General features: G+C 54.8%; 1 protein-coding gene across 2 annotated transcripts in view; it reads right to left on the reverse strand.

Moving 5' to 3' along the window:
• Window positions 1-7,691: 7,691 nt before the first annotated feature.
• Window positions 7,692-13,089, reverse strand: part of DIS3L2 (DIS3 like 3'-5' exoribonuclease 2) — a 366,764-nt gene continuing 361,366 nt past the window's right edge. For both annotated transcript variants that reach the window (XM_059167711.1, XM_059167710.1), the window contains exons 19-21: window positions 12,901-13,005; window positions 11,712-11,813; window positions 7,692-11,020 (exon numbers count right to left, since the gene is read on the reverse strand). In XM_059167711.1, the coding sequence (XP_059023694.1) occupies window positions 10,862-11,020; window positions 11,712-11,813; window positions 12,901-13,005 (366 nt within the window). In that variant the 3' untranslated portion in view covers window positions 7,692-10,861. The remainder of the gene's footprint in view (window positions 11,021-11,711; window positions 11,814-12,900; window positions 13,006-13,089) is intronic.

Below are 13,089 nucleotides of genomic sequence, written 5' to 3' on the forward strand. Positions count from 1 at the left end.
GTCTGGGCAGGACTTTGTCCCTGGCTGTAAAAGGCTCCATGTCCCTCCCATTGCCCCAGGTGGCCACCCTGGCCCAGCCCCGCAGGTGATGTGAAGTCCCGCTGCCAGGAGGGAAGTGGCAGGGTGTGGCCAAGCAAGCCCAGGGGCATGGGGCCTCGAGAAGGCAGATCTGTCCAGCACAGCAGAATCCTAGCTGTCACCCCAAGGTTGGAGGGGCATTTGGGGCACATCCCCTTTTGGGGGAGGAGCGTTTGCCGTGTCCATCCCAACCCTTTGCTCACATAGTCTTGTGGGAGAACCGTCACTCCTACCTTTGCCTCATGTGTTCAGTCTTCGAAAGTCCGCTTTGGGCAGGCTCCATGTGGGCGCTGAGGGAGCCTGAGCCAGGGGCCTGGGTCTGGCTTCCCAATGCTGCGAGACCCCGAGACATGGGAAAAGAGGCAATGTGGGATGGCCGGGCTTCTGACCAGCCTTGGCGGGGGCAGGTGGGGAGGATGTTGGGCTCAGAGCACACCTGGAGTCTGGACCTAGACTTCCTGGGCTGGGAAAAGGCTGGGACTTTTGTGGTGACAGAGCAGATCCCTGCCTGTGTGTCCAGTTACTGGAGCCAGGCCGGCCTCGTAAGGGCGCATGTGCATGCACGCACGTGCGTGTGTGTGTGTGTGGGGGGGTGGGTGGCAGGCAGGGGTGGGGCCCAGCAAACTGAGGTTGATCTCTCCTCCCTTGGACAGGCAGTTGGAACCCAGGGGTGAGTCTTTTCTCTCCAGGGCCCACACATACCCACAGGTGTAGCTTCTGTTAGGGAGTTAAGAGGTTTCAGTAGCTAGGCTGGGTTCAAAAGCCTTCCTCCAATCCCTCCATCGCATCTTCTAGGCGTCTATCCAAAAAAATTCAAAGCAAGGTCTGGAAGAGATATTTGTACCCTCATGTTCATGGTAGCACTGTTCACAGGATCCATAAGGGGCAGGCAACCCAAATGTCCATCACCAGGTGAATGTATAACGAAGATATGATGTAATGGAACCAAGATCCATGTGATGGAATGTTCTGTAGCCTTAAAAAGGGAGGGAATCCTGTCACGTGCTACACCATGGATGAACCCTGAGGACATGATGCTAAGGGAAATAAGCCAGTCACAGAAGAACAAAGGCTGGGGGACTCTCCTTAAACTAGGTATCTGAAGCTGTCCCATGCCCAGGACTAGCTGCCAGGGGCTAGGAAGAGTTGGGGCCCAGAAGGCCCCTTTGGAGGAGGGTATTCGGTGGGGACAGAGTTTCAGTTTTGAAGCTGGAAATGTTCCGGAGAGCTGCTGTACAACAGTGTGAATATGCTTCCCTGTACCAAACCAAACACAAAATGGTTAAGACGGTAACTTTTATGTTGTGCTTAAAAGATTCAGAGAAGAAAAGCCTTCCTCCCCACTCTGCCCACACCAACAGACGATGTGGCTCTGGTTTGCACTCTGGCCTCCCGGCCACCTGAGCCACGTGTTTGGTCCCCAAAACCAGGTGACTGCCCTGGCCCCTCAGCGTCTCCCTGCCCTGCCCCGCTCTGCTCAGGCAGACCTGCCCTTCCACCAGCTCGCCAACCACACTGACCCGGCTGTCCTCCAAATCTGGGGAGAGATAGATATCCTTCTCGGCCTCTGACTTGTCCCTAGACCCTACTGTCCCCTGTATTATCTTGCTGTGTTAGGAGAAATTCTTGGCTAAAGGTCAGGGGAGACTAACTTCTGGGCAGGTTCTTAATTAATTAATTGGTTCTTTCTACCAGGCAGTAGGTGAAAGGTTGCTCCAAGATAAGTCTTCCTTCCAGTAAGTTCCCCATATCCTTGTTCAATAGGATTTTTTTTTTTTTTTTTTTTTTTTTTTTTTTTTTTTTTTAGAGGGGGAGGGAGATAGAGCAAGAGAGCTTCTTGTGCAAGTGGAGGGGGAGAGGCAGAGAGAGAATCTTAAGTGGGCTCCACCCCCAGGGCCAAGCTCCACTGGTTGGCGGGGGGCAGTGCTCTATTTCACAACTCTGAGATCATGACCTGAGCCGAAACTAAGAGATGCTTAACCGACTGAGCCACCCTGGCGCCCTCTCCTATACCTTTTTTAACTGGAATTTTTGACATAAGTTAGAGACTCACACGCAATTTAAGAAATAATACAGAGATCCCCTCCCTGTAGGCTGCCCAATTTCCCCCAATGGTACAAGCCATAGATTTTCAGCAATTCGGATATGTTCCCGTTCACATGTACTCATTCCCCTGGGTATGTAGGTTCTACACTCTCTCACGTGCGTGGGTTCACAAACACCGCTGCTAGTGAGATGCCGAACAGCTCCAACCCCACAGACTGGAACAGACCGCTTTTTAACCGCGCCCCCCTCCCTGCCACACCCCTGCTCTGTCTCTAGGCCCTTTCCTGCATTTCTAAAATGTCATTTCAAGTAAATTACATAAATGGAATCCTGCAGTCTTTGGGGGTTGAGTTGTTTTTTTTTTTTTTTTTTTCAACTCAGCAAAATTTCCTGGAAATTCATCCCAACATATTCATTCAGACTTTTTTTTGGGGCGGGGGGCATGTGGTTTCATTTCTCCAGAGTACATGCCAGGAATGTGGCTGCTGGCGCTCCTCACAGTGACACAAAGTAGTCAGCAGTTGTGATCAGCCTTGGTTTCTTGTGAATTTTGTTGTGTGCCTGAGTGGGACTGGGGGCCAAGGCCCCCCCGCCCCCCGCCTCCGTCACTGGCAGTCAACAAAGTCTGTTTGTTCACATTCAACACAGCTGCATGGGGCCACGGTGGGGGGGTACTCTGCCCCGAGCCAGTCAGGCCCTGGTGGGCTTAAGTCACCTGTGATGACATGGGTTGTAGTCCTTCCTCTGGGGCCTGGGATTACAAGTCAGCAGGCAGCAAGTGTGTCCTGGTGTGGAGTGAGAGATAATGCCTCTGGGTAACTGTCATCCCAGGTCAGGGGACGCCTGGCCCTGTGATGCCCTGCTCTGTGATGCCCGCGGTCTGCTTGGCCTGGTCTCACTGCTCCCTGGGGAGGAAGGGCCATGGAGGGGAAAAGTTTGCTGAGACAGGTTCTGGAGCTCAGAACGTAGTACATCTAAGGCCTGAGTTCAAGCGCACAGTGGGATACACCTGGTAACTCCAGGGGTTACACTGTGCCAAGTCGCTTGGGAATTTCCTCATGCTGGGAATTTTGACCTGTGTGAAATAAGCATCAGCTCTGTGTTTGGGGTCTGAGAGGGTTTGCAAAGCCCAAAGACAGGCCCCGGAAGGCAACTGTTAATAACAGGAGCCCATTACACCAGCCTTGGCAACTGAGGTTTGGGAGGGGGCATGGGCCTCTGATGCTCACAGGCCCCTTGCAGCAGCCCTCACCAAACTGACCGCTAGAGGGCTCAGTGAGGGTCCTGGAGGCAAAAACCAGAAGCTGGGCAGCTACGTGGTTTAAAGGGGACAATTTTATACAGTGAAAGTCTCCTGAGCACCCACCATATGTAAATCATGCTGGAGGACTAGCTGAGTCCATCAGACCCAACCAGTGAGGGGCTTCCTGTCTAGAAGGGGGGGGGGGTGATACATAAACTGAATTCTGTTCCTGGACACTGTCCCAGGGAAAGAATGGGGGTTCCCCTGAGCAGAGTCAGACCCTCTTGGAGAGGAGCAGGAAGTATTGGCAGGGGGAGGGGGTGGTGGATTTGGGCAGGACAGAAGCCTGTGTGTAATGCCCATTGACAGATTGGGGCTGGGCTGTGCCTGGGAGCGGGTGCAGCTGGAGGGACACATGAAGAGGAGGTGCTTGTGGGGTGGGGAGTGGGAAGCCTAGGCAGGGGCGGGTGAGGAGTCACTGGCAGAGGAAAGATGACGAACACAGTGGAGGAAGGATGTTGGCACATCATGTGACTTTCTGTACTTTGGCCTGAGGGATCCGCCCTCTCCTTGGTGCCTGCCCTCCCTGCTGGCTCCCTCCCTGCAATGCCCCTCACAACAGCCACACTCCAAATCCCTCTTCTGTGACAGTCATTGTCTGCCAGCCCCTCTCCAGTCTGCCTCCCCCAGCTCTGGCTTCTCCTACTGGATGGTTTCTTCACAGAGGGTGGTAACAAAAAGGTGTTCAACGGATGCAGAATTAATCACATTACAGACCCCCAGGTTGCCAAAGACCAAAAAGCATGCTGGGGCCTGGGCTCTCTCTCCATCACTTATAATGAATGGTCCTTTGGTACTTAACCTCTCCCAAGCCTCGATTTCCTCATCTGTGAAATGGGAAAAAGAATAGTAACGACATCCCAGGGCTGTGAGCACAGGGCTGTGAGACAGACGCAGTTCTGGAGGGGGAGGGAAAACTTCTGAATAAAGGCAGATCTTGAACATAAAATTAACTGAAAAAAATAATAAAAATTAAAAGTAGAGAGTGTTTGAAAGCCAGTCGGTCGAATGTCAGACAGAGTGGCTTTTTCCTAGAAAGCAAGTATTTGTAATTAAGGTCTGTGTGGGCAAGGCCTCCTTCTGGGCCATTCCACCTACCTGTGTGGCAGGAACATCTAGGCACTGCCCCTCCACAGGGGAACTTGGGTCATACATATTCAGGGAGTGCAGAAATGGGGACCATCCACCAGCAGGGCGAGAAACACCACCATACCCCTCCCCCATTTAGTTCCTAGGGGCTCAGCCTGTCCCAGGTGGGGGTGCAGGAATGGGCTGGCATTGTGGGCAGAGGCCCAGCCTCCCCACTCTGCCTAGTGGGAGCTGCCACAGGGCCAAGCTGTTGCTGGAGCCATGGCTCAAGGTCATTCTCCTTTGGGTCATGCGGGAATGATACCTCCAAGGCTGACAGGGGCTTTGGTCACGGATGTACAATGTGAGGGAACGAAAGCTTACTCCCGGAACTGCATTCAGTACTTTAGCTCTGATTTTTCTATCCTAAGAACCAGGAGGACTGTCTTATTTCAACAGCAGCTTGGTTTGAAAATCTATGAAGGTGAAAATCTCCTCAAGGAGACATTTTGCTTCACGTTCTGTCTTGCGCTTCCATTTCTGTAACTTCTTCAATATTTGGCTCAACGCTTTCCAGAACTGAGCAATGAACAATTTATGAACATTAAAGAACACAACACAATTCATGAAACTGTTTGAGTAAAACAACTTTAAGTAAAACAAATTATTAAAATGGGACTTGCCCCCTCTAAAATTGCTTTTATATATTAAAAAAAAAAAAGCACCACCAAATGATAAAAACTCATAAAGAGAGAAGGTTCAAAAAGATGATCTTGCAGGAAAGTTTTGAATATGTCGCCTGACTCACTTATGTGCAAATTCAAACTCATCATTCCAAGTACTTCATGTACTCTTTCCCCAACCCCCATCTCCAGAATCGTCTTTATTGTTGTGAAAGGCAGCTTTCTCCTTCTCTTCGTCAGGGCTAGCCTCTTTCATCTGCTTCAATATCCCTCTCACCTTCATTGACCCTGAAATCTGTGACTGTGTTCATGAACTGGGACTCTGTAGTCAGTGCTCAGTGGGGGCCTGAAGTTCAGCTCTCGTGCAGAGTCACATTGCATGGGGAGGCCCATAGCCTTACCTGTGGTTCTGTCCCCCCTTCTCCCCACCGCTCCAGCTGCCTTGGCTCAGATGGGGAGCCAGCACAGGCCCTAGGGGCTCCACTGAGACAACCAGTGGGGCCTGTCCCCACTCAGACTGCCACCTGAGTCTCTAAGTAAAAGGCCTTAGGCAGCATTGGAACTCACTGGGAATATGAGGCCACCTGTCAGCAGGAATTTTATCTTACTTACTGGAATGATGGACTGTTTACTATCCCTGTTGCTGAATGTACAAAAAGCCTTTTAAACCAACTGTAGATCCATTCCTGCTAAGAAAAAAGATTTTAGCGGTGGTGTGGGGGGGGGGGAGTTGTTTGGGTTTTTATTCTTATCCAAGTTATACACGAATATAATTTAAATTACCAAAATGCTCTGTAAGTTTAGGTTAAAAAAACAACAACAAACAGCGGTTCCCTGTCTCCCTCCCTGCATTTTTCCATCTCTGAGGCAACTACTTTCCTCTTTTGGCTTTCTGTTGGTTATTTATCACTGTTTCTAAATCATTTCTTCATTTTCCCATCATAAGCTCTATCTATTGACACATTCTACTGATCTTCTATTCTTGGTTATCTAGAATCAGCCCCAAACAACCTCACACATTTATTGGATCACAGATCTGCAGTCTGGGCAGGGCTTGGAGAGGACAGTGTGTATCTGATCAACGGGGCTTCGGCTGGTTGGGACCGCTTCCAAGATGGCTCCATCACAGGGCTAAGGAGCTGGCTTCCTTCCATGTGGGCTTCTCTATGGAGTCGCTTGAGCTTCCTCACAACATGGCAGCTGGATTCCAAGAGCCAGGGAGTAGAAGCTTCCAGGTCCTTAAGGCCTGGGTCTCGAAACTGGCCCAGGGTCACTTACACCACATTTCTGCTTCTTAGCGGCCACCGAGCCCGTCGAGATTTAAGGGGGAGGCACAGAGACTCCTTTGCATTTATTGTATTTATGTTTATTTAGCAGTTTCATTGAGGTATAATGGACAAATTGTAATTGTATATATCTAAGACGTACAACTCGATGATTTGATATATGGACACTGTGCAGTGATCACCACTGTCAAGCTCATTAACATTATCCGTCACCTCAGAGCGATCACATTCTTTCCGTGGTGAGTGCGCTGAAGATGGACCTGCTCTGCGGCTTTCCAGCCCACAGCACCGTGTTGTTAACAACACCACCGTGTTGTGTAGTAGCAGATCCCCAGACTAGTTTATCTTACAACTGAAACTTCATCCCCAACATCTCCCCATTCTTCCTCCCTGCCTTGGCCCTGGAAAGCAGCCTTCTCCTCTGCTTTTATGTGTTTGATTCTCGTAGACTCCACACATAGGCGAGGACATGCGGTGTTTGTCTCAAGCCTGGCCCGTTTCACTCAGCAGAACAGCCTCCAGGTGCATCCACGCTGCCACAACTGGCAGGATGTCCTTCTCATAGCTGGACCATATTTCATTGTGTGTACATAACACATTTTCTTTACCGGAGGCTGTTGCCCCGTCTAGGCGGCTGTGAGTTCTGCTTCCCACCCACTGTGTGGTTCTAACCCACCGCACGACTCTGCCTCATGCTCTCAATTCCCAGTAGCGGCATCTGAGGCTCTCTTGTCCCCAGAAGGAGTCTGAACTCTGGCCTCTGCTGTCCCCACCCCTCATCTGCCCCGTCCATCCCCCGTTGTCCCCTAGGGCGCTCCTCTTTGCCTCTTCTGGTGGGAGCCATTCTTGCCTGTGCCTCCAGCACCTGTCCATGCCAGCTCTGTCCCATCTTGGATCCGCTCCCTCTCTCAGGCCCTCATCTCACCTGGAATGTCACAGCCCCTCTAGCCTGAGCTCCTGTCCTGTGGCATCACTGCTCTGCACTCGTGGTAGCTACAGCAGGCGTCTGCTGCTATGTCTCCTCGGGGGAGGAGACATAGCCTCTTCCTGGGCCCTGGTCCCCAGGTTCTTGCCCATCCCTCCCAACTGCCAGGGACCACAGGAGCTCCCACTCAAGGTACCATGACAGCTCTCTGATGGGCCAGGGCTGGGCAACCACCCCACTTTTTCCTGGGGTCTTAGAGCTGGGAGGGTGGGCTGCAAGATACAGAAGGTAGACACTTCCAGAAGGTCACCATGGGGGAAGTGATCTACACCAGGAGAAAATGAGGCAGAAACAGAGAAGGGCACAGGGCCACCCCAGGTGACTTGGAGGTGTGGTGCCTCCCTGTCTCCCCAACATGGGCTTTCCTGCCCTCCTCTGGTAGTTCTGTCCAGCCTTCCCTTCTTCCCAGAGCCACTTTGCACTGGGTTTCTTTCCTACATAATCAAAAGACAGGAGTCCTCCTGAAGCCTCAGGACCCCTCTCTCTCTGGCTGCTCCTTCCCAGGCTCCTCGCATCCCACCCTTCTCATCTTCCTGATCCCAGATTTTCAGTCCTGAGCCTTCCCAGGCTGACCCTTCCCAGGGGTCAGGCGGGAGGACATCCCGCCTGAGCACCACTCTCCCTGAACCTCAAGGCCTGCCTGGGTTTCCCCAACCACCCCTGGTGCTGCACCCCACACCCTCCACTCCCCGCCCCTGCCTCTGTGCAGGGGGTCTATTCTCAGCATGGAGTCTGGAGATGCTGGCTTGCGCCCCTCATCTGTTCATCTGTTCCCAGGTCTACCCCCGGGGGGCAAGGAAAGCCCTCACCGCCCCAGTTCGAACTGGGGCGGTGAGGGCTTTCCTCGATCACTCTGCACCTGTGCTTGGCCTGCCCCTCCCCGCCCCCCACCTCGACAGCACTGGGCCTCAGGGCCGGGGCTTGCAAACAGCCACAAGGCTGCTCCCTAAGGCTCTGGCCCCACAGGACACCACCTCCTGCTTCACCTTCATGCCATCACCACCGCCTCTCGCACTAGTGACCCTGCTCCTCCTTCGGACAGCAGCCCCACGAATAGAGCTTTGCAGTCACTCCCTGCTCCCTGCTAAGTAAAGGAGGGAGGGAACAGAGGCCTTCCCGGCACAGCCTTGGTTAGAAACCTTCAGTGGCTCTGCGTGGTCATCAGACAGAGTGCCAACTCTCTGGCCCTCTCAGAGGGGCCGTGGGATCTACCTTTCCAGCGTCTTCTTGTGTGTCCTCTTAGCACTCTGACCTTGACCTTCATAGTTCCTGGTTAGGCAAGCAGCTTCGAGCCTCAGTTCCTTCACCCCGGTGGGGCCCATGCATGGTCTTCTGGCTGCTGCATCTTCAGGGCTAGGAATACACTCTTCAGCCTCAGGACTTTGCTAGAGCCTGTCCCGCTGTGATGCTATTTGCATCTCTGCTCCCTCCACCATGGCGACCTGACATGGCCCCTTGAGGAAGACAGAGCCTTCCTGGCTCCTATCTGGGCACAGTTTACACTTCTGTCAAATGAAGCAGGGGTGGGCTGGGTGGCCATGGCCCCCGTGGCTCTAGCGTGGCTCAGGGTGACACCCACCTCTGCCCAAGCAAGTCCTGGCGGCCAAGTTGTGCCATGCTGACCAAGTTGGCTGGGCCTCACCAGGGCTCAGGGGGTGCCTGGGCTGTAAGGACCAGGGTCCATTCTGAGTCCATGTTGCTCAAGAGGGAGCCCAGGGGCTCTGACCCACAGCCTCCCTGATGGGTGTCACTCCACGGGGGCTCTGCTCCACCCTCTCCCCCCAGGCTCTGCGGGAGGCCGGCAGGGGACAGCCTCAGTGCAGAACACCAGTGCCCTTCCTCAGAGGGTAGGGCAGTATGAGGGGATGGGGACAAGGTTGAGGTGTCTTGCCCTTGGGCTCTGTTGGGTTGCCTAGGACAGGAAACACTCAGAAATCTTCTCATCCAAACACGAAACCACCAGACCCTCGCACCTATCTTCCCTTCAGGTCCCTGGTTGCAGGAGAAGGCTCTGGGACAGGAACAGAGACGGGTGGTGGCCTCAGGGATATCTTGGGGGTGGTGAGATGGACACTTGGAAGACTGGGTAAGGTGTTGGAAGAGAAAAGAATGGAAGGCAGGATGGTGGCGTGTCCTCCATTCCCTTCTGACACCTGGCCCAGGGCTTCCTGTGCAGGACAGAGGCAGCCATGCCATCCGTCCTCCGGAGCCCGCGAGGCCCTCCTAAGAGGTACTGTACTGAATTTTTCTTTGAAGAGCATTCATTGCAACCCGATCAAATGGGCTTGTTAATACTGACCCCCAAGGAAACGGCATGGAGGAACAAGGGCCAAGGTCTGGTTTCCATCGGGTTTCTGGCAGTCCTTTGGGAAGCCAGCCTGTGGTTTCCTAGCTGGGCGGGGAAGGAGTGCAGGCCAGGGTCAGGCCAGCTGGGGAGAGAGCACAGGTCCCCAGGTCCCCAGGGGTGGTGCAACTGGGGGGTGCTCAGGATGATGCCAGTCAGGTGACAAGACCAAGTTAGGGCCACCAGGCACCCCTCTGCCCCTCCTTGGCTGGGAAGGTCAGGATGAGGGCCTTCCTCGTCTCTGGCAGACCCAGGTCCCTCTGTCCCCTGTTCCTCAGGGCCGCCAGGGTACAGGACTGGCACTGGAGGGTGAGCCACCAGCTTGAACCCAGGCCTGTGGACTGGGCTACTCAGAGCTCTGGCCTGGGACCTGAGGGAGGGAGAGTCGCAGGACCCCTGCCGTCCCTCCTGAGGCCAGCAGGCAGAGGAGCTGGTGGGGGCGGGGCAGACAGTCACTTTCAGCTGGGTGATGGGTGAGCTTTGCTGTCTTGCATACTAATTACATTTCTAATCAGCCAGAACGAGGCACAGGCATCGGTCTGACATGTGGCCAGCTCTGTGAATCATCCTGGAACTGACAGGAAGGTTCTGGAGGGTGGTGACCCCAGCTCAGCTGCGAGGGGTGCAGCCTGAGCCAGGTCCCTTGTCCTGGGTCCAAGGGGCACCCTGCTGTCTAGGCCTCCCCATAGTGCCCCACACACCAGACAGCAATTCACACTTGATTTTATTCCATGACACTGATTTGCTGAAAGTCCCCGGTTTCCTGGGCAGGGGAAGGCAGTGGGTGGCCTGGCAGAAGGGGGGGCTGGCCTTCCCAGGAGGACCGGGTCCCGTTCTGCTCCCAGAAAGCATGAGCCAGGCCTCAACCTTCCATCCAGCCCCACCCTCTCCCCTCCAGTTTGTTTAAAAACTGAGCTGCAAAAATAAAATAGAATGAGGAAATAAAAACAAAGCCCTGAGTTGTTAAAAACCAAATTAAAAATCCCCTTTGGTGTCGAAAGGTCCTATTCCTAAAAGCCGGCGGGTGGGACAGGGGTGTGTGGGTGGGTGTGGGCTACGCAGGAGGCCTCAGGCCTGCAGGTCACCAGCGACACCGGCATCTGGCTGCTCCCCATCCTGCCGGCCCAGGAGGCCCTCAGTGCCTGGCCGCTTGAGGACGGCGCTGTACTTGAGGGCAGTGGTCTCGGCCTGCAGTACCACCTCGACCAGGCTGAAGATGGTGACGACCTGTGGCAGAGCAGAGCCCAGCTTGGTGACACAAGTGCGTCATGGGGAGCTGGACAGGGGGTGGGGGGTGGGGGGGTGGGAGGGGCAAGAGCTTGTGGCTGGGGCCCAGCCCTGCCACTGTCCTCTTAGCTGGGCCCCAGGTCCACTCACCCTCCCCTCTGGGCCTCTGTCTGTCTGTCTGCAAGCAAGTACTGAGGCCATGGCCCTGGAGAGAAGTCAGGGAGCCAGACATGGCTGGGTGTGTTGTCTGGTCACAGTGAGTGCCTCGGCTCTGGGAACAAGGAACTGGGGTCTAGGGCTGGCCTTTAGAGCGTGCAGTGGGTGAAAACCACTGTATGCAACTTCTTGGGTATGAGATCCACAGTTTTCATTAGATTCCCAAAAGGATCCCCAAAGTTAAAACTCTGCTTTAGAGGGGTAGGCAGAGCCCCTTGTCTGTCCCCATGGTGGGGTGGGGTGTGGGGAGTGGGGGAAGTGGCCCAGGGCAGGGAAGGCCGTACAGGAAAGCTCTGGCTCCAAGGAGGGGATATTGGTGAGCTCGGCTGGTCTCCACACATAGAGCCTGAAATCCCACAGGGGAGCCTAAGTGCTGGGGTGTGGGGAGGGGTGGGAGGAGGGCTCAGGAAGAGCTAGAGGGCAGATGGTAACACCATGGTTTTTTGGAAAGGCTGCCCCACTCCCGGGTTCTGACCTGCTGCACTGGCTCCAGGTCCGTGTCCTCAGGCTCCCAGACAAGTTTGAGCTCCGGCTTCTTGCCCACCTTTTGGAAGTGGTAGGACCGCAGGGGCAGTGCCTGGGGGTCCACATACCTGCGTCTCAGGTTTTAAGCTCTGGGCACCACCTCCTAACCTTTGACCCTGCAACCCTCCCCCTCTACCCCCCTGGTTGGAGGCAGCCCCCTGCCTTTGCCTGCCTCCCACTGGCATAGAACTGCCCCAAGTGCTGAATGTCAGGGGCTCGGGCACCTAAGGCTAGAGGGGTGCTGACCCCTGTGGGCACCGGGTCTGTTAGCATAGGCTGAGGGCTGGCCTCTCTGCAGCCCTAGCCCTGCCTGACGACTGACACCTGAACTTCTGTTCTGCTCAGTGAACTTGAAAACTGGAGCCCTGACAGATCCCCAGTGGGACTCGATTCTGTCCCTTCTGATTTACTGTATTAACTTCATGCTTGCTCCACTCTGTGTGCTGGATTTCAGGAAATTCAAAGCCAGAGTCAGGGCCCAGGGGGGTGACCCGCTAACCACAAGGGTACAAAATACCCTTGGGAAGAACCTTGAATAAACAGCCACACAGGGCAGGACCCAAGGCAAATAGTGGTCTCTTCTGTCTCTTCATGGGACAGAGCTTCCAGAGTGGCCATGGATCATTTTTTCTGATCTTTCCTCCCTTCACATTCCCACAAGGAATTCCCCAAAGCTTGTGTGCTCTGCCATCCTGCACTGGTCTGGGAGGGGCCTGTTCCTTGAGCCTGACTCCTGGCCCGGATTTCTCATCCCAGGCAGGTATAGCGGGGTGTCCCAGTGCAGCCCATCAGGTGGGCTTGGTGCTGGTGGTGGAGGGCAGCAGCTCAGGGATGGCATGCCCTCTGCCTCCACATGGCCAGCGTCACCACCACGGCTTGTATTCTCCAGAGCCAGTGATGACAGCAAGGACCCCGGCCTATGCTCCTATTCTCCATGCTTCCCACCAGACACCGGGCAAATACGGAGGGGACCCTGGCAGAGAGCTGGGGGACATGCAGGTGTTCAGCGGACACAGCTTGGTGTGTCCGTGAGGCGAGGGAGGGCTTTGCACAGAAGTGGTGGGGTCCCGGCATCCTGGAGCTGGCCTTGCCTGCCCGGAGGTCCCCAAGCCTGGCCTCAGGGGCCCGTGGGTACTCACGTTACAGTAGATGCGCTTCTGCACGCCGTAGCGCAGCACCAGCACGTCGAAGGCTTGGTTCAGGACACCGAGCACCATGGCTTCCGACTCCAGGGGGCCACTTTCCTGCAAGGCAGGGCTCTAGCCAAGGTTCAGCCACAGGACATGGCATCACCCCCAGGGCCATCCCCGGCTGCCGAAGGCCCCTGA

The sequence above is a fragment of the Mustela lutreola genome, chromosome 3 (genome assembly GCF_030435805.1).
Source record: "Mustela lutreola isolate mMusLut2 chromosome 3, mMusLut2.pri, whole genome shotgun sequence".
Taxonomy (NCBI): Eukaryota; Metazoa; Chordata; class Mammalia; order Carnivora; family Mustelidae; genus Mustela; species Mustela lutreola.